The 20606-nt window shown below is 39.8% G+C and overlaps 1 protein-coding gene across 1 annotated transcript in view; it reads left to right on the top strand.

Annotated features, from left to right (window-relative positions):
- Positions 1 to 20606, top strand: part of LOC132215581 (collagen alpha-4(VI) chain-like) — a 101761-nt gene that overhangs the window by 41355 nt on the left and 39800 nt on the right. The window contains exons 10-21 of the mRNA XM_059663999.1: positions 88 to 166; positions 2155 to 2300; positions 2422 to 2514; positions 4132 to 4185; positions 5306 to 5377; positions 6376 to 6402; positions 7825 to 7869; positions 10033 to 10086; positions 13756 to 13818; positions 14398 to 14463; positions 20109 to 20162; positions 20279 to 20314. Of these exons, the coding sequence (XP_059519982.1) occupies positions 88 to 166; positions 2155 to 2300; positions 2422 to 2514; positions 4132 to 4185; positions 5306 to 5377; positions 6376 to 6402; positions 7825 to 7869; positions 10033 to 10086; positions 13756 to 13818; positions 14398 to 14463; positions 20109 to 20162; positions 20279 to 20314 (789 nt within the window). The remainder of the gene's footprint in view (positions 1 to 87; positions 167 to 2154; positions 2301 to 2421; positions 2515 to 4131; positions 4186 to 5305; positions 5378 to 6375; positions 6403 to 7824; positions 7870 to 10032; positions 10087 to 13755; positions 13819 to 14397; positions 14464 to 20108; positions 20163 to 20278; positions 20315 to 20606) is intronic.

Below are 20606 nucleotides of genomic sequence, written 5' to 3'. Positions count from 1 at the left end.
TTATAGCATCCGTCTTCATTCCCTCCCCACTTTCCTTTCCCTCCCAACTTCTCCCATCCTGCCCTCACCCCTGCCCCCAAACAACAGGTCCTGTTAGTGTTCACAGATGGCCTGGATGATGATTTAGAGAGACTGAAGAAAACATCTGCGCTTCTCCGAGGCAAAGGTAAGTGCACAGGGTTGCCCTGCACGGACCTCATTCCTCTCACAGGGGCTGAGAGACCCAGATTTCCAGATGGCACTGGACTCTATTAAGCCTACAGGCTGTTAACCCAGGTGACAGGAGCTCAGGCTGATACCCAGTCTCCCTCTTCGTATGAATCAGGGGGCTGTTCAGGGCTGAGAGACCCTGTGGCCCACATCCCGACACTGACCCAGGGCCTCTCTTAGCCAGGACTGACTGGTTCCCAGCCTGGCATCTGCTTTTGAGGGTGGGGAGAGGGGTGAAGGTGCAACTCCTACTCCATGGTGAGTGGGTGCTGTTAGCTCCTTTAGGCTTTTGTAGGGGCCTATATGTCTCTTTTCCCTGAACTCTGGAATCAGCTTAAATCTGGGCCTCGCTCTTTCCACTGCCCTGCCTCCTTGTTTGCTGCCTAATTCTTTCTCCTTCTCCATCTCCAAGGGCTGCTCCTGGTTGGTGTGGCATCTTTGTGAAATTAGAAAAAGATGCCCAGTGCTCTGGGTGGGTGCCATCCTGTGCCTGGGCTCCTGGCTCGGTGAGTGGTGTGCTGGTTGCATTTCAGCGCCCACTAGCTCCCTCCGCTGCGTGTCCTTGGGCAGTGCCTTCTGTACAGCTGCGCCTGGTTGCTCTGGCCATCCCCAGCCTGTGCTATGTAGAGGCTCCGAAGCAGCTCAGAGTGCACAGCCAGCAGCATGACGTGTTCAAGCTCCCTTTGTCCTTCTCCCTCCTTAGTAGAGTAGGTTCATCGTGTTCTGGGGAGGAAGTTTTCCCTTGGTTAACAACACGTTGAAATATGTTTTATGATAATTTGCTTCCAGCTAAATTTACCAAATGGATCGCTACTGGAAGTTTAAATTGTTGTAACTTTTCTGGCAGAGATTTGGGAGTCTGTGACAAAAGACTGCAAACGTGGTCTATGTGCTGAAGCAGCAATTCCATTTCCAGGAATGTATTTTCAGGAATGATGAAGCGTATGTGTGACAACTTTTAGCCGCAAGATTGTGAAGCAGCTTGCTTTATTTATTTGTTTGTTTGTTTGTTTATTTATTTATTTATTTTCGCAATACCCAAAAGCTGATGTGCGTGTGAATTTACTGTTCAAAATATTAACACTAATATTTGGTCTGAAATTCTAGAAACAGTGATTTCTAGCCAAATTCGAAGTGTCCTTGTTCATGTGTTCTCTGTTATGTGGACAAATCCAGATGACGTGTTAGTGACGGATTCAGTAGGATAGGCCAGGTTATGCTGCAATACCAAGCAACTTCCAGATCTCAGTGGCTTGCAGTAGCAAGAATGTATTCATTTGATGCCTCATGCCCACTCATATACCTGGCATGCTCTTCACTCAAGTACCCAGGCTGAAGGTAGGGTTTATTCCTGTGGCAGGAGAAAGGAAATGAGGGAAATTGCTCCCTATGCTTAACATTTCTCCCAGCGAGCGACATATATCACTTCTGTACACATTTAGTTGGTCAGAGCAAGCCGTATGGAAGATTCTAACTTTCAAGAGATAGATGATATTTTCACAGGTAAGGAACTGAGGCTCAATGAGAGTTGATAACTTTCCCAAAGAAATAAAATCATGTCATGTGGCCTTAAGGAGAGGAACCAGAATATTTGTGAATAGTTCCCATGACACCACAGTTTCTAAGAGTAAACCACAAATCTACATCAGGAATCGGTTTAAAAGGATGTAAGCTAACACAATTATAAGTGGAAACCCTCTGAAATAAAAGGTAGGGACCCGAAGGGAATGATGAGAGTCCTTGTGGTGCCACCTAACTGCTTAACTTCCAGCTGGTGAGATTGAAAGTATCAGACCAATTCTTCGAGGAGGAATGCCATGAGTTAGTTTTGATTTTAACAAAACTGGGAATGGTGGGGTGATGGATGAATATCGGGGGCCGAGACAAGAGGCAGACCGTTCAAAAGACATGCAAGTAAGTCGCCCACCTGCCGGTATCTCGAAGGATTCTCTGGACTCCTCGTTATTGGCCTGGAAGGTGTACATAAGTTGGAAGAGCTTCAGGAGCTAGAATTTGGCAGAGGATTCGCATATAATCAACCTCTGAGCATCACACTGCCATCCCTCCCGCGCATCTTACTGAAGCAACTTGTAAGTATTTTTTAAAAATACCATCCACAGGGTCTTACGAACCCTGAGGGAACTTTGTCTCTTTAGTGTGTAGGTTAATAGATTTAAAAAAATCATGTGTGATATGGGTTCTGTCTTTCAGGACACAATTTTAGAAAGAACATGCTGCAATATGTATGCAAAGTGTTTTGGAGAAGATGGGCCCAGAGGTGATCATGGGAGCCCTGGGAGGAAGGTGAGAATTTGCTGGGTGTGGAGGCGGGGGGTGGGGGGGGGGGAGATGTCATTTCAGGTAGATGACTGTACGTAGATGACTACATACCAGGCTCCGTGTTATGTCTTTAATACAGTTTTACTAATTCTACTCTCTTAATAAACTTTGGAGGTAAATGTTACTTAATGGGTTTGAAATTGAGGCTCAGAGAGGGAACATCAGTTTCCCAATGTCTCAGTTATGAAGAGGGATTTTCTAATTTAAGTCCCTGTCTGCCTGACTCACATTCTTCCCACTCTATTATGCTGCCTCCTCACATTTATGTGACAAATACTTTTATAGATTCTCTCACTGCTTGTCTCCAAAATTTTTGAGAAGTTTCTGCTTGTCTCCAAAATTTTTGAGAAGTTTCTGCTTGTCTCCAAAATTTTCACTTGCCCATCACCTGCTTTCTTTACAGTCGTCAGAGCCCTTTCCCTCCTATCTGACCTCCTAGGCTACGGCATTAAACTCTGAGGAAGGGTGCCATCACTGGTTTGCTAGTGGTTAATTTGCATCTTTCTCTGAGTTAAGTAATAAGAAATTTACTACACACTTTTGAGGGAGAATATCTCATTAGAAATGGTCCTCAAGCATCAGGGGCACAAGGTTCTGTTCTCACAGGGACTATCGCTTCATGATTGGGTAAGGTCACACATCCACATGTAAGGTTGAATCGAACCCCTTGGCTTTGTCCATCTTTTTACACACTCTCTTTCTAAGGCTTTCCATGAGGTTATTGGAATGAGCTCTTAATGACCTTGGGGATCAATCTCAATTCAGAATACTATAAAAGTGTGCACTTATTTTTTGAAAAACAAATCGCAGTGATGCCTTAGCACTAGATTATTTCCCTCCTCAGGTTGTTGTGAAACATCAGACTGGAGAATGAGGAAATCTAGCTTGGGAACCTCTTGACATTTTTTTTTAATGCAACTTAAGGACGATGCCTCAGAGGTCAAAGATCAGAGTGCTTTGAATTTTTGACTTCTCTGCTCCTTTTTTTGATAAAATTCAGTGGTTGGTTGTGTTGACTGTCATGTCTTTGTTGATCACAAATAGACTTATTACCACTTTTCAGACTAAATAAACAAGTCTGGCTTTAAAATGGCAAGCCGAACTCTCTTGAGAATAAATGGTTTGTGTTTTTAGGTCTCTAAGAAGAAGTTAAAAATAATAAGAGAGACTAAATGGCTGAGTTCTACAGAAATAAGTAATTTGGTTGGTAACACCTTTGCTTACTGGTGTTTTGTAAAACAAGGTCAAAGCCCTCTTTAAGGATAGCAGTTTTCCTTACACATTTAAATAGAAACTAGTTTTGTTTTGGATTTTCACAATAGAATGGCTTAAAAAGGTGTTTTAGAAAAACAAAAATAGGTTGATGTGCCAAAAATTAAGACAAATAGGTATGCAAGTTTTCACTGTGAAATCCACCAGGAACACTTGTTTCTATGTGTCTCTGTGCATTGTGTTCAACATTTAGTAGATTCTCGATAAAATGTCAACTCAGTGAGACAAGGTTATCTACTAGTAACACTTTTTATTTCATGTAGATTTGAGAAATGAAGAGTTATTTATTTTGATTTCTTTTCCTCTCAGGGAGAGAAGGGGCCTGGTGGATTACCTGGTCATCCTGGTGAAGAAGGTGCACATGTGAGCACTAAATCTCATTTTTTTCTGTGACAGAATATGGTAAAATGGGTCAAATATTAGTAACAATTGCACTTGAGTTATGAAAGTTTTTCTCATCTATGCTATTTAAAAGTGGGTTTAAAAAATAAAGCGGATTTAAAATATCTATGTAAAGATAACCAGGTATCATAACAAATGTCAGGTGGACAAATTGTGCGTCTATATAGTCTCAAGGTATTTGATGAGGAAGTATGGTCATTTCGTTGTTTTAATGAGTGAATTTGTGATAACTGAAAATGTGGCCTATGTCTAGTAATCATACATGTAATAGTAGTTGTTGATCCCGAGTAAATTGCAGGTAACCTGTTACTATTAATGCTGTAGCCATGTTTGTAAGTATAGTCTGATGCAAGCTCATGGGGTATGCAATACATTCTAATTTATATTTGATCAGTTTGGCAAAAGGCATGGCATCTACCATTTCCTTCCTATCTAATACCTAGATCAAAGGTTATAGTCATGACTAAAATTCAGGAAGTAATTCTTCAAATCCTGATTGGATGTCTACTGTGTGCCTGACACAGTTCGACAATGTGCTTAGGGTTGGAAACCCAGAGATAAATAAATGAAACATTGTCCCTGTCACCAAGAAGCTCACAACATGGCAGGAAATAATATAACACAAAAACAGTAACACACAACATAAGAGAAAAGGCTTCTTAGAAGAGGAGGTGACAAGTGATCCATACTTTAGGAATGGGCAGGATTTCACCCAGAAGACAAAGAGTGAAATAGTGGTTTATTCTTCATGGGACTACAAGGAAACCACCTAGTTTTAGCTGCCTGGAGGAAACGTTTTGTTTGAAGGCTGACGTTTTGTTTGAAGGCTGACGTTTTGCCCATGTGGCTTGACTGAATTAATCAAAATTATAGATAATTTGGATTTGTATGATTTGGGGTTACCGATGTGGATTGTTGATGGATGAACATTCCGATTGCCTCGCTGGTGACCAGTCAGGTCTCTGAGGATGTAGGAGTAATTGTAAGGACTGTGTCGTATTTTAGTCATTCTTATGGTCATTATTGCTGGTTTGAAGTAGTTGGGCGCTTGACTGTCTCCACGTGCAACTTCATTTCACAGGGAGCACGAGGGCCCCAAGGTTTTCCTGGACCCCGAGGTGAGGAAGGATGCCCGGGTATGAGAGGACTGAAGGTAAGTGTGACCTCGAACTGTGGATACCCACTCAAGGGGTATCACAAGGGCTCCTCTTGAGATAGAGGGTTTCCCAGAAGTTGAGCCTGAGAAAAGGAATCAAGTGCAAATAGTTTCCTGGGAGGTGATCTCGGTAAACACTAGCAGGCAGTGGAGAAGCTAGACAGGGTGAGAAGGTGGCCTGTTGATTAGATTATCACCAAGGGTAGACAGAGCTTAATCCTGCTGAGGAACGCTGGCAGCCAACACCGAACGTCGTTATCCCACTCAAGGGGTGAGGGAGCGGGGGTATTCGTACACCAAATCCTATCAGGTGTTGGGTGAGGGCTGCTCCCGGAGGGTGGTCATGCCCGGCACTTAGGTTCAGTGTGTATACGGGCTCTGGCACTAGAAAAGAACCCAGGCAAAGAGTCACAGTACAGGCTGTTGGAAGGTGGACTTACGAACACTGAAATTTTCAGTGCTAAAGGGTAATTGGTGGGGCACTCTTTGTGAGCGGCTGCATTCAATGTCTTGTAGCCTTCCAGGTTTAGGGAATCTCCTGTAATAAGGACAGAAAAAAAGTTTCTACCATCCCAGAGTCCTGTAGAGAGTTTTTCTGACCACATTGACCATGTTCTGTGTTTTTTAACAAGTTACTCTTTCCGTTAATTTGTTCTGTTGTTCCTAGAAGCCCTCTCATGTGTGTTAGTCAGTGTATTGTCATTTTTGTTTGAAAAACGATTGTTGTAATCATAAGAAATAGGTCACTGCTGTTGCCTGCTCACCCCCACTATGTGAGGAGTTGTAAGGTGCAATTTTCTTCCAAGTCCCAAGCACAAGAAAGTGGCAGTAATCAGAGCACTGTGATGTCCATTCCAGTCGCTGGAAAAGAAATCTTCCTTTTGATCTAATAATTGCACTTTTTTGAAACCAGGGAACATACAGTTTCCTAAATGAAACAGTGTTTTAAAAAATGAAATTCAAGCTCAATTCTTTTTATTTCTTCTTAACTCTAGGGAGCACGAGGATTTCCAGGAGAGAAGGTAGGTGACTTTCTTCCCTCTTCTTACACTGGAGAGCAATTTCTTTGGGAAATAAAATACTGAGTCATTAAAGTTAATATGTCCAGTTGCTTTTCCTTTGCTTGAGTGATGTAGGGCTTAAAACTTTTAGGTGAGGGGATGTGTCAGATGTTATTCAGAGCCAAGCTAATGAATGGCTATTTGTAAGACATATATTTCAGGTTTAAGGTAGTGATATGTGTGTGTGTGTGTGTGTGTGTGTGTGTGTGTGTGTGTGTGTGTTTATATATATTTTCACTTCAAGCCCTGCTAACTCTATAATAATTGAGCCACCATATTTATCACATGATGATCTGAAAGAGTTGGTCCTGAATTCAAGGTGTGGTTGGAGGGATTGGTCAAGATGGGTGTCAAATGGAAGAGGGACATTACGACAGGGCTAGTAAGAAGTGAACTGGCACAATAAGGGAATAACTTTACACTCAGATTCAGGAGCAAAGTATCCATTTTCTCATTCATTTATTAAGAAACTAGAGGCCTGGTGCCCGCATGGGTGGGGTCCGGCCAACCCGCCCCTATCAGCTGGGTTGGGGGAGGGCACATGGAGGTTGGCCAGCTGGCCCCACCCCCTGATCGTACTTGGCTGTACTTTGGTTAAAAATAAAAAAGCCTGAAAGTTGATTTCCTCATGGGGACAGTAGGAGCAAATCAAATATTTCACTCGTGTATAATGCAATGTAGCCTGCGTGCAAAACTCTGAATTTTTTTCAGAAGATATTTTAAAATAAACATGTTAACTATCATTTTGAAATAGTTGGCAAACTGAAGGGCCCATAATGTGAAAGTGATTGCATACTTGATCAGATGTCACTATGCAATTGCCAGTTTTTATTCTTATCTAGTTCAGGTTTTCGTTTCTTTTCTCAAGGGCCTTCTTAATTGTAAGACTCCCCAAATGCACACATATGGATACACTCCCATTTAGTTCCTTCTTAATGTAAGATCATCCAGGTTTCCATTTGCAGATTAATTGAGGCATATTTGCTGGTATTTTTAAATTAACAAAAGTCAATGACAAAAGGGCCATCTTTAACATGCAGATAACCAATGGGAAATGTTTCATTCAGTCTTCTGAAAGAGTTACTTTGTCCAGCACAAAAGTTTAAATGGAAGTCCTTCAATCCATTCACAATTTGAATTGTTTTCCTTCTATCTTTTACTTTGGCCCCTGAAACTACTAGGAAAAAAATAGTATATAACACCAATGACTATTTCAGAAAGAAAATAATCATTGCTTTATAATGATTGAATGCAGTATGGAAAAACTGGGAAGGTCTAGATTCTTCTAACTGAAAAAAAAATTAGTATGGAAATGAACATCAAAGCAATAACCATGTACACCTGGTCCTCTCGTCTCTAACCTTCTCATCCTTTGCTCCACAGGGCAACCCTGGTGAGGAAGGTGTTGATGGCTTGGATGGAGAACAGGTACAGAAGGTTTCTCATTCTATGTTCCTCCCTCTATGAGTTTGCATTTGTACCCTCTATTCATACATTTCACAATTAGTCTAGAAAAAAACTTTAAAAAAATATTTTATTGATTTTTTTTACAGAGAAGAAGGGGGAGGAATAGAGAGTTAGAAACATCAATGAGAGAGAGGCAGCTACTGGGGATGTGCCCGCAACCAAGGTATATGCCCTTGGCTGGAATTGCACCTGGGACCCTTCAGTCCGCAGGCTGACGCTCTATCCACTGAGCCAAGCTGGTCAGGGCTAGACATTTTTTTTTTTTAAATGTGTTTTTATTGATTTTAGAGAGAGAGGAAGGAAGAGGGAGAGAGATAGAAACATCAGTGATGAGAGAGAATCACTGATCGGTTGCCTCCTGCATGCCCCACATAGGGGATTGAGCCCACAACCCGGGCATGTGCCCTGTCTGGGAATCAAACCAGCGACCTCTTGATGCATAGAACGATGCTCAACCCACTGAGCCACACCGTCCGGGCAGTCTAGAAACCTTTAACATGTATGTTCAACAATGAATGTCTAAAGTTAATTTATATATTTGCCCTTATCTTCAGAATAGAAGGACCTTAGAAACATAGCTCTAACTAGCTGCCTCCTGTATTACATGTTATTGCCCAGTTTTTTATTTCCATATTTTTGTGAAATTCTACTAACTAGACACTTTAATTATTGTGTTATTTAGTCAATGCTTATCTAGCTTAACCCTCATATTTTACTACTATTATTGATGCCTTCAAAAGAACATGAAAAGGCCATGTTTCTTTTGTCTACGGTGGGACTTTTAAAGAATTTCCTTTAATGAAGTTCATAAACTCCTTTGTCTTTTTCTGCAAATCTCTCTATCTTTTTTTTTTTCTTGAAGGACAGTTCTTGGGTAAACATGTTTCCCCCCAGCACTTTGAAATGTAATTTCATAGTTTCTGGCTTGTGTTTCTCTGTCTTTCGTTATTGCTCTTAAGACGTTATCCATCAAACTAATTGTTCCTTGGTCAGCAATCTTAAAAAAGATATATATATCAGGCTGCTTTAATATTTCCCCTTTGTTCCTAGTGTCCTGCAGTTTCAAAATGATGTGCAGGTGTGGGTGTCTTTTTATTTATCTGCTTGGGACTTATTAGGCTTTTGACTCTGAGCATTTGTGCCTTCTAGAAAATCCTTAGCAAATAATCATTTAAAAATTTTTATCTTTTAAATTTTCTCTATTATCTCTTTATGGAAGTCTAATTAAAAATTTGTGAGACTTTCTCATTCTATACTCAATGTCTCTTAACCTCTCCTTCATAGTTCCTATTTCTTTGTCTTTCTGTGCTACATTCTGAGTAATTTCTTTAGTTTCTAATTCACTAATCCTTATGTCACTTTGTTTAATATACCTTTTCACCTGTCAATTAGATTTTTAATCTCAATTATTCAAATTTTCACTTCAAAAAGTTCTATTTTATTCTTTTTCAGATCTGCTTGTTTTTTTTAAATAGTTGCTAGTTATCTTTTTAAAAAAAACATTCTTTTCTTATTTAATTTATTAAATCTACTTATTTTATATTTTGTATATGATGAGTCCGATACCTGTAGTCATTGTAGTCTGATTTTGTTGTCTGTTGTTTCTGCTAGTTCCCCTGTCCTGGTGTCTCTTACATGTATGTTGTGACTTTTGATGTAAACTCGATTTTAATTGAATGTTTAATTTATCTCTGAGGAGTTATTAAGGCCTGAGCTGAAGGTGGCTTGCTTCTGCCATGTCTTTGGTGGCACCACCTCCTAGGACCACTTTAAAAAAATGATCAGCTTGTGGTTTTTCACACTCACACAGTGATCAGAAGTCCTTACGCCAGCCAATGGCTATTACTTCTGTTGATTCCTGCTTTCTCTTTGTTCTGAACTCTAAGGATTTCTCTCTTTCTCCCTCTCTTTTTTTCTAAATCAGCTCATTAATGTATGTAAGTTTCCTGTAATTTTAGATTGCTTTTCCAAGGGTCAGGATTGTTCAGGGCTTCCAGTCTGTCCCATATTCAGAAATAGAATGGTAAATAAACTTTCTGCCATTGGCTAGAATGTGAAACTATGTGAAACACATTTCTGATGTGACCAATATAACAAAGGTTCTTTGTATATTTATTTATTTAGGGTAATCGTGGAATCCCAGGATTATCTGGAGAAAAAGGGAATCGGGGAAATCGGGTAAAGTATGAGGATATTTTGTCTCAAGTTTCTACTGGTTAAACTGACCTTGACAGTTTATTTTTAAGTTTTGGGAAAGAATCATCTAGTCCTTAACTACTAGGTAGGAAGCTAGAGGGCAATAAAGTATTAGATGACTCTTTGGAACCTATAACTTAAGGCCTGAATCTGCTGTTAGTGAAATGAGTAATGTAAACCAACTTACTTAGTTTTTTTTTTTTTTTTTGGTGTCAGAACCGTAATTGTCATTTCCGCTCTCACTAGCTTTTATGTTTCCCTGTTGACAATGATTTGGTCTTATATCCAAGGCCTTTCAACAACATTCTTCACTTGGTAAAGAAGTGTCTTGGTAAAGAAATAATCTTGGTAAAGAAATGTCCTTCTTAGGATTAAGAAGTACAAATTGACAGTCATAAAATAGTCGCAGAGATGTAAAGAACAGTGTAGGGAATATAGTCAATAATATTGTAACAACTCTATAGTGTCAGGTGGACACTAGACTTGTCAGGGTGATCACTTTGTAAGTTACATAAATATGTAATCATTATGTTGTACACCTAAAACCAATATAATATTATATGTTAATTGTAATTGAAAAATAATAAAAAGAGAGGAATCCTTCCCAGTCAAATTATACTACTCATTGTCCCCTGAAGTTTCGTATGCATCCCACCTCTGTGTCTTGGCTCATGCTAGGTACCGCATCCTGCAACGTCTTTTCTCTGCCTCCATCCTCAGTGCTTATCTGATGACCACTTTTTCTTCAACTTCCAGCTCCTGCCATTCCTTCTCATGATGGCCTCATTGACCATGTTAGTCAGAGACCTCCCCCTTCTCTATATTCTTCCAATGTACATTATTTATACTATCTGCTTAACAGTGACTATACACTGCCTCATGCTGATATTTGTATTTCTATGTAAGAGAAGGCGTATGTACTAAACTCTCCCTTCCAATGCCCATGGCAGACATTACTAATTAATTATAGAATACAGCCTGAAGGATCCACATCAACATGGTACTAAAAGCAGCTTCTGTTGCTTGATTGAATTGGATAAGGGGGATGACACTTATTTACTTATGTTTTTTGGTACCCCACATGGAATCAGACTTTACTGAAAGGTGTGGATTGATTTCCTGATAAATGAAATAGGAACTCACAAGAACTGGCTCTTTATTGAGGTTTAATTTCCAACCTGCAGTTTGTCAATCAGATTTTGGAGAAGGTGGAGGACACCACATTTTCTTCAAGACTGGAAAGCCTTTATTTTTCATTGAATATAATGAAATTCAATAAACTTCAAGTGTGTTCTACCTGTAGGGCATTTTGCTAGACACAAATTAGAGTTCAGAGGTAAGTAAGTCATGATTACGACCAACAAACAGCTTATTAACTGGTACAGGAGATAAGATATTTGTAGGAGGAACTACAATGCAAGATAGGATAAAATAAAGGCTGCAAGAATGGTGCAAATAGAGAATGAATAGGAGCACAGTGACTTGGAGAGGAATCTAAAATAGAGTGGTGTTTCTTCATCTAATCAATGATCAAGATTTGAGCATCTATTGTAATTTAGGCATGACTGTAGAATGGGGAGCATTCTGTATCTCAGAATTGGCCTCTATGGGGGAGAGGTAGGTAATGAAATAATCATAGAAATAGATGTAAGATTACTGGGGAGATAAATGCATGAAGGAGAGATAATGACAGGGGGATCTGATCCAGGCTGTGTAGTCAGGAAGGCTTCTTTGAGCTAGTAAAGATGGAATGAAATTTAAAGGATGAGTAACAACCAGATGATTAGGGGGAGAAAAAGGGGGCAAGAGACCAACCTTCCATACTTAGGGCTGTGGCATTTGAGAATAGTGCTGAAGGGTGGAGAGGACTCTGGCATTCCAGGACACACAGGAAATCGATTTAAAAAAATAAATTTTTTTTAATTGATTTCAGAGAGGAAGGGAGAGGGAGAGAGAGAGAAACATCAATGATAAGAGAGAATCATTGATCGGCTGCCTCCTTCACAATCAGGGATTAAGCCAGCAACCCCAGGCATATGCCCTGACCCGGAATCGAACAGTGGCCTTCTGGTTTATAGGTCGATGCTTAACCACTGAGCCACCAGCCAGGCTCAAGACACTTTTTTAACCCAAGACCTTTGTGAGAGAGACACCCAGTGTATTTCAGATGAAGAAAAAGGAAAGGCTTGGTGTTAGAAGAACTCAGAGTGGGTTTGGACAAACAAGGATTCTAATTTAACAGGAGTGGAAGGTGAAGTAAAAAGCATAAAGAGTGGAGGAATGTCTGGAGTCAATGCCATGCCATGTTTAGGGGTTTTGTTTTCTGGCTACGGCATAATCAGATGCTATTAAAAGTTTCTAGGCAGGGAAGAATGTTTAAATTCTTCTAGGCTTGGAAGATCACTCCGGAAGCCAGAGTCTGGGTCAGAAAAAGGAAGAACTAGAAGTTGTATAAATCATAATAGGAACCACATGAACCATATGGCTCTGTACTTGGCATTTTAACTTATCATTCCATTTAATCTCTGTAACCACCCTATAAGATGGGTAGGTCTGTTTAACAAGTGAGAAAATTGTCTTAGAGAAGTCAAAGAAATCTGCCCACCTAGGAAATTAAGCAGCAGAATAAGAATTTACTAGAATTAACTAACTTCCTTTTCTTGTATCAGGCCAGGAAAGAGGGAAGGAGGGGTCTCAGGTCATTATGAGGTAGCTTTCGTAGGACCCCAGAGAACCTTCCATTCCTTAGGTGTCTGAGAGCCAGATTTTCAGAGAAGGGTCCCATTTCATTATTTTCAGGGTGTGGTATATGCACTCCAGAACCAGGCGTGTAACAACATCTGAGAAGGTTCTGCAGCTCTGGGGGAACTACTACACAGATATGGTACCACTAATGGCAGGTTTGAGAGACATAATAATTTGCTTATCATGTCATAGTCTTAAGGCAAGTTGCTTTGTCTCTCTGGTCCCCTGTCTACAGCAGTTAGGCGCTCTGGAAATATTTTCCTCTCTTTTCTCATGTTTTCTTTCTTTCTTTTTTTTTTCTTTTCCCCACGAGATCTTGCTCTGCTAATGCTGCCCATGTTTGTGATGGAGAAAGCCTTCTTGTTTTTTTTTTTTTTAATATTTTATTGATTTTTTATAAAATCAAAACATCGATGAGAGAGAAACATCGATCAGCCGCCTCCTGCACACCTCCTACTGGGGATGTGCCTGTAACCAAGGTACATGCCCTCGACCAGAATCAAACCTGGGACCTTTCAGTCCGCAGGCTGACGCTCTATCCACTGAGCCAAACCGGTCAGGGCGGCCTTCTTGTTTTTCTTACATGTGTTTCTTTGTGGGAGCATCACAGAGGAGTGGAAAGATCGAGGGCTTTGGTAGTAGGGAGACCGGGTTCCACTTCCCTAAGCCTCAATTTGTGAGCTGTGAAGGTTAAATGAGCTAATGCACACTTAGTGTCAAGCACATCACAGATTTCTGATAAAAGGATGTTCTTTTCTGTGTCTCAACCTCACCTCTTCAGTAGTGAATGCCTTCAAGTTCAAGCACTCAATTGCTCTTTTAATTTGACTCTCATTTCCCCCTTTCCTTTCCTTTAGGTGATAGATGATTTAAAAAGTGACACATTTTTTTTCTTTGTGATTTAAGGGCTTGACAGGACCGCCTGGCCAGCCTGGAGAGCATGGAGAGCCTGGGTTAAGGGGAGAATCTGTGAGTGGTGGTTGAGGGATTTCTGCTGCTTTAATCCCAGGATTTGTAAACTGTTTGCTCCAGCACAAAGGCAGAGAGCAATTAATTATCCACAAATGAGTCATCATTCAGGCCATGTTGGTGTTGTAAAAAAAAGAAAAAAAGAGAGAGAGATTTGAGTTCCATCTTATAGAACTTTTTGGGTTCTTAAAGAGTTTGGAATTTTAATTGCATTGCATATTTGGGATTATTGAGCAGGGCTAGAAAATTAAAAGGGTCTACTTTGAACAGACTGTCCAACCTCAGAGGGAAGAGATCAACCAAAGGACTTGTATGCATGCATACAAGCATAACCCATGGACACAGACAGTAGGAGGGTGACAACATGTGCTGGGGGGTGTGGGTGGGAACGGCCAGGGAGAGGTCAATGGGGAAAAAGGAGACATATATAATACTACATGTAATACTTTAAACAGTAAGGAATTTAAATAAAAATAAAAATAAAAAGGTCTTTCTTCTTTTTATAAAAGATCATGCTTCCTGTAATATTTTCCCCATCTTTCCTATCCATTTGAGGCAAGCAATCTTTTGTTTTCTCAGGGGGATCCCGGTCTTGATAGTTACATCCATGGCCCTAAGGGAGAAAAAGGAAGGCGTGGACATCAGGTAAGTCTCTGTTTGCTTGGGGATACTGGTGCACATGGAAAAGGATACTAGCTGGTGCAGAAGACTTGGCATTCAGGTTGGATCAACATAAAAACTCAGAGAGCAAACCTGTGGAACTCCATTGTCAGAGACAGAAGCTCTGAATGTTAATCCCCACTAATATCCTTGTCCTTGCATCCTTGTCTCATAGGTGTGTGTGTGTGTGTGTGTGTGTGTGTGTGTGTGTGTGTAGAAATCTTATCTTCCACTACACTAGTAATACATATCGCTTTACTTCTTTTGTCCTTGGTTTCTTCATATCCAAAATGAAAGCATCGGACTCAGTGATCCCCGAGATCGTCCCAGTTTTAAAATCCTCCACTTTTATAACGATGTCTTGATTTAAAAGATGCTCAAGGTCATTACACTGCTGGCTTGCTTTCCATCTCTGCCAGTGTTGATGGATGTGAATTGAGTACTAGATTTTTTTTAAAGATAGGCCCTTTGTTTAGTTCCAATGACTAGCAGCGTTGTGACAGAAGACATCACCGAAGGATAAAGACTCGTTAACTCGACAGACGCTAACTTGTCAGAAGCCATTTTTAGATTTTTATGTGCCAGACATTAAAATGCATGACTGAAAAATGACTAAAATAACCCAAGTGTCTCAGACCTCACATCTCATCATTCCCAGTTTCCAGGAATGAGGTCTGCATACCAGCACGTTTACAACTGCAGAGCAACCTCTGTTTGCTTTCAGCTCCAATTTGTATCCTTTGACAAAACCTTAGGACATCAGTTCTCTTTCCTGGATTGTGGCTAGTTCACATGCATTTTTTTAAAAAATATATTTTTATTGATTTTCTACAGAGAGGAAGGGAGAGAGATAGAGAGTCAGAAACATAGATGAGAGAGAAACATCGACCAGCCGCCTCCTGCACATCCCCCACCGGGGATGTGCCCGCAACCCAGGCACACGCCCTTGACCGGAATCGAACCTGGGACCTTTCAGTCCGCAGGCCGACGCTCTATCCACTGAGCCAAACCGGTTTCAGCTCACATGCATTTTATACAGGTCCAGGTCCTGAAGGAAATCCAGTTGGTAACAAGGTTATTACCATGTGAGAAAACTGTCAGATTTGCTGCAAGATTTTCTCATTCTGTTGTTAATTAGTTATTTTGGACAAACCTCACTGAGAATGTTTTCTTTGGTGAGTTGAGATTAGAGAGCCCTGGGAATATCCACTCAATATTAATAACCTATTCAGCTGTGGGACTGGAGCAAAGAGAATAGCAGAAATCCTTAAATCATCTGGGCCTCAGTTTCATCAACTGCAAGGTGGTCTGATTAGAGAAGCCGTTTCAAACTTTCCATCTATTAGCGGTTATCATGAGAAGAAAGGTCAATTGAAATTTGATTCCATGATTTGCTCATGGTTTTACAACTGGGAAGGAACTCAGTCTAGATAGCCATGGGAGGAGCCTCATGCTCACAGCTTTCAGAGGCCCTAAGGGTTAGCCTTGAACTTCAGATCTCTGAATTGTGCGTGCAAACAAAAATTGTATCTCTCTGAAGCAGTGCCATGTTATTTTGCGTTTGTGTTTGCCATGGTTTCTTCCCCCCCTGATGAGCTTAAAGAAGGGGTCTCTAGGGGGCACTCTTTCACTACTATTTGAGTCCAATGGAGACGGTACCCTGATGAAGCAGTCTTTCAAACCAAATTGAGAAATCTAGTATTGGGGAAGGAATAATAAAAACAAAAGCCCCCCCCACAAAAAACGGTCATGCTTTAGCACTTCTGGGGAGAATAAAAACTGGTACACATGGAAAAGGATACTAGCTGGTGCAGAAGACTTGACAATAGAATCTTTTTGGGAGGCAATCAGAAGTGACAATGGAACCTTTTGGGGAGGCAATCAGAAGACTTGACAATAGAACCTTTTTGGGAAGCAATTAGGTGTAACACACCTCAGCTAGAACTGCTGATTTTTGCTTATGTTTTTGAATATGCAAGTGACAGAAAACCGGACTGGCAGTGTTTAGCTAATAGGCATGTTTGATCACCCAGGGAAAAGTGATTTTAGGTTTGGTACACGACCTCAGCGATGCCATCAAAACCCAGTGTTGTCATCAGGGACTCAGGCCCTTTCTTTCCACAGTGCCATCCTCAGGGTGGCCCGTGGCCTTGGCAGCCCAAGAATTTTGCCTTCACCTTTACATCCAATGCCAGAGGGAAAGGGGCTTTCCTTTCACCAGGGCACTCCCAGCAATATTCTCTTTTTAGCTCCTTTAGTTCATTGACTGGGTCCTTGCTCCCCATCTGCACTTGCCTGTTTTAAGAAAGCCAGAGAAAGCAAGTCTCTGACAAAGGAAATTGCCATGATTGGCTCAGACATGTCATAATTCATCCCTCGGAGCTGGGCATGTTATTGCCCTAAACAAAACTGAGATTTTCTTAGCAAGGAAGAAAGGGGAGAGAGTGTTATGTAGCCACCAACTATGTCTGCCAGGGCTTAAGATGTGTATGTCCTTTCATAACCAAGCAAAAAATGGAGGTTTGGCTGCCTGCCTCAACGAAAGCCAAATTCCTGAGGCAGGTGCTGGTGCAAAAGGAAGCGGGTTTTATGTAGGAGCCACAGGACCTGAGAGAACAGTGAACTCACGTCTGAAAGACCAATTGCATCACCCTTGTCTCAAAGATCATCCCTCTTCCTGCTCAAGCCCAAGGTTCTTATAGGGAGAGGGAGGGGAGGGCATTTTTTTCTATCCAATTATCTTGCTAGCTTTTGTCATGCTTAGGCCCTATCCATTCATATTTCTAGCTTTTGACATGCTGGGTGTAAGAACCTCTCTCTGCTGCCAGCTTGGCCAATGGGGGAGACTCCCTGGTGCTCTGACTGTCTATGGTAACACTTTGATCCAGTATTTCCAGTTCTAGAAGTTCATCCAGAAGTTAATCATGAATCAATATAAAGATTTAGCTCCATAGATCATCAACGTAGTGATTTTTAATCACTATCATGCTTAAATGTCCAATGATAAGAGATATTTTATGTAAACAATGGCAAATCCACATGATAGAATATTATTAAGCCATGAAAAATAATTTAGAAGACTATTTCATAACAAGTAAAACATTCATGATGTAATATTAAGTGGAAAAAAAACAGATTATAAAACTCTGTATTCAACAAGAATCCTAATTGGTTGAATATATCTGTATCTATTTTTCTGGAGGGATAAACACCCAGAGATTATTAATTTCTTTTTCTTATTATCTGAATTGTTGAAAGATTCTATGCTGAGCCTGCATAATTTTTACCCCAACTTTTATTTTGAAAAAATTTAAATCTACAGAAAAAGTTGTAGTTGCAAGTATAATAGTACAATGAACACCAATTGTTATATATACATATTTTGCTGAGCCATTTGAGGATTAATTGAAGGTATCATGACATTTATTTTGCTTTTACATATTCAATAAATATTCTTCAAAAACAAAGACATTCTCCTATTTAGGCACAATGCAATCAATCATCACACTCAAGAAATTTAATATTGATGCAAAGTTATTTCCATTTTATAGACCTTATTCAGATTTCCATACTTGTACCAATAGTGCCTTCTATGGTTATTTTTATTGTTGTTGTTCTGGGTTCCAATTAAGGATGTAGTGTCTTGCCTCTCTTGTCTCCTTTAATTACAACTGTTGTCGAGTTATTTGTTTGTTTACATGACGTTGACATTCCAGAGCAGTTATTTTGCTAAACATCTCTTGATTAGGATTTGTTTATTTCCTTCTGACTAGATTCAGGTTAAACATTTTTGGCAGGAGATTAAGAAATGCTGTTCCCTTCTCACCAGGAGGGACACTGTCAGTCCCATTACTGATACATTAATTTGGTCACTCGATTATGATGGTGTTCACCAGATTAATCTATTGTGAACATACTCTCCTCTTTTGAATGATTGAATAATCTGAGCAATAATAATCTGAGACTGTACATTTTTTGTTTCCCAAATTCTTTTATCCAATGGTTCCTGCATCAGCCCAAATAATCCTTCATTATGTTGGCTGCAAAACAAACAAACAAAAAACCTGTTTACTATTGAAATGAGAAAATGGTAAACATTTTAAGAAAGAACCTTTATTATATCTAGACCAATTGTGAGAGTGCTATATCTAAAACCTTCTCCATGATATGAATTACTTAATTTTAAAAATTCCCATTGTATTTTTTATCTCAAGAAAAATGATTTTAAATATAATAATGTTACATGCAATAAACACCAATTAGTCAAGAAAAACGATCTTACATATAATAATATTACATGCAATAAACATTAATATTTTAAGAAAAAAAGGATTTTAAGTATAATAATATCAAAATGTACTAACATAGTGTGATATCTCAAAAGTTGTAGGAAATACGAAAAATCTGCAAAATAACACAACAGATACTTTGGGATACAGAAAAATAAAATGTAGAAAACAAACAATAGTTCCAGTTACCAAGAAAATAATCTCTTTCTGATATTTCCTAACTTTTTTGATGGCAGAGTTGGTCTCCCTGAGAAAGTCAGATGAGGATCTCATGGGCTTATTTAAAAATGTTCTAGTGTAATGTAAGAAAATGAGGAATCATCATTTTATCTTTCTTTATATTTGGGATAAATTATTCTTTCACAGAATTTAGCATATTTGAAAAGAACATTATAGCACAATTTTCTACTTTATGAACTTTTGATAAAGATAATTTTAATTGTTGCATGCTATTTCAATAATCATTTCTACCATAATTTTTTTGGTCAACATTTCTACCATAATTAACACTTCCTTCACATTGAAGTATAAATTATTTCAGAATTTATTTTAAATGACAGTTGGAAGAACACTCTGCACAAAATGTTTTTGTTTCTACATTTCACATTCCTTCCCAATTTATGTATTCATATTGAGTTAGCATGCGACTTCACTGAATAATAGTCTAAGATATCCCTATTTGGGATCATATGGTTTCCATTTTTCTTGAAAGATGAACTCATTCTTTCTCTGGACACCACACATTTTCCCACTGCTGACCTTAAAGAAGTTGAGAGCACTGGACAGTTTCCACATTGCAACTGTGTGTAACCTCTCCCTCCATCATCATCTGTATATATTGATCACTCCTCCTATGCAGAGACTCCCTTCTACCTTCTGTTTCTGTCTGCCACTCTGTACCCTATAGGATGCAGGTAGAAAGGGAAGTGCTAGTATTTTTCAAATATTAAGCATGGCTTGCTGGAGAATATGCATGACTACTGTCTCAACACGGTGGACCCTGAGGAGTTGTCAAATGAACAATCTTTGGGGAAAGATGCCTACAACATGAATATTTTAAAACATCAGAATGAAGACAGCATTCTAAAGGAGTGTTGACCAGTAGAACTTTCTGAGATCATATATATAGTTGTGCTGTCCAGTATGGTAGCCACTAGTCACCTGGAGTTACTGAACACGTGAAATGTGCCTAGTGTAACTGAGGAACTAAAATTTAAGTTAAATTTAAACAATAGCCACACGTGGCTACTGGCTTCCATATTGCACAGCCCATGTCTAGAGAATAAGTGAAAAAGTATACAGGTATCTAAACTAATCTTCCCTTTACCTTTTACTTTTCAGGGAAGTTCTGGTTATGATGGGCCTCAGGGGGAAACCGGAAACGTTGGTCCTCAGGTAGGTATAACTGCTCATGGGATGTGCTTCACCTGCTTCTGTGGAAGAGAGCAGGTGGCTGGGGTGAAAATTGACTCTTTTCTTCTCTAAGGTCTTCATTTGTCTTCTATTCTTAGGGGTCAAGAGGAAGACAAGGCCTGCCAGGATTGAAGGTCAGTGCTTTCTGGAAGAATTGCTTCTTGTTCCATATCTATGGCATGTTAAGTAGTTCTGCCTGAGCTCAAGGGGAGTGCTGGTTGGGCTGTCTGAGGCTGCATGAGGATCTCAGGAAAGTTCCATGGGGACCTTTTCTATGGAGACAGGAAAGTTTATATGGTTCCTCTCTGCTCCCTCTCTAGCTTGCTATAATATTTCAGTTAGATCGAAAAGAAGCTCATACCTTAGAGAATAGCTTTTACCTCTGAAATGATTTTTCCATTTAAAGAAGACTTCCTATGAATGTAT

This window comes from Myotis daubentonii, chromosome 14, assembly GCF_963259705.1.
Source record: "Myotis daubentonii chromosome 14, mMyoDau2.1, whole genome shotgun sequence".
In the NCBI taxonomy this organism is placed as follows: domain Eukaryota; kingdom Metazoa; phylum Chordata; class Mammalia; order Chiroptera; family Vespertilionidae; genus Myotis; species Myotis daubentonii.
The sequence above is the reverse complement of the archived record's forward strand: the minus strand, read 5'-3'. Positions and strand labels throughout refer to the sequence as shown.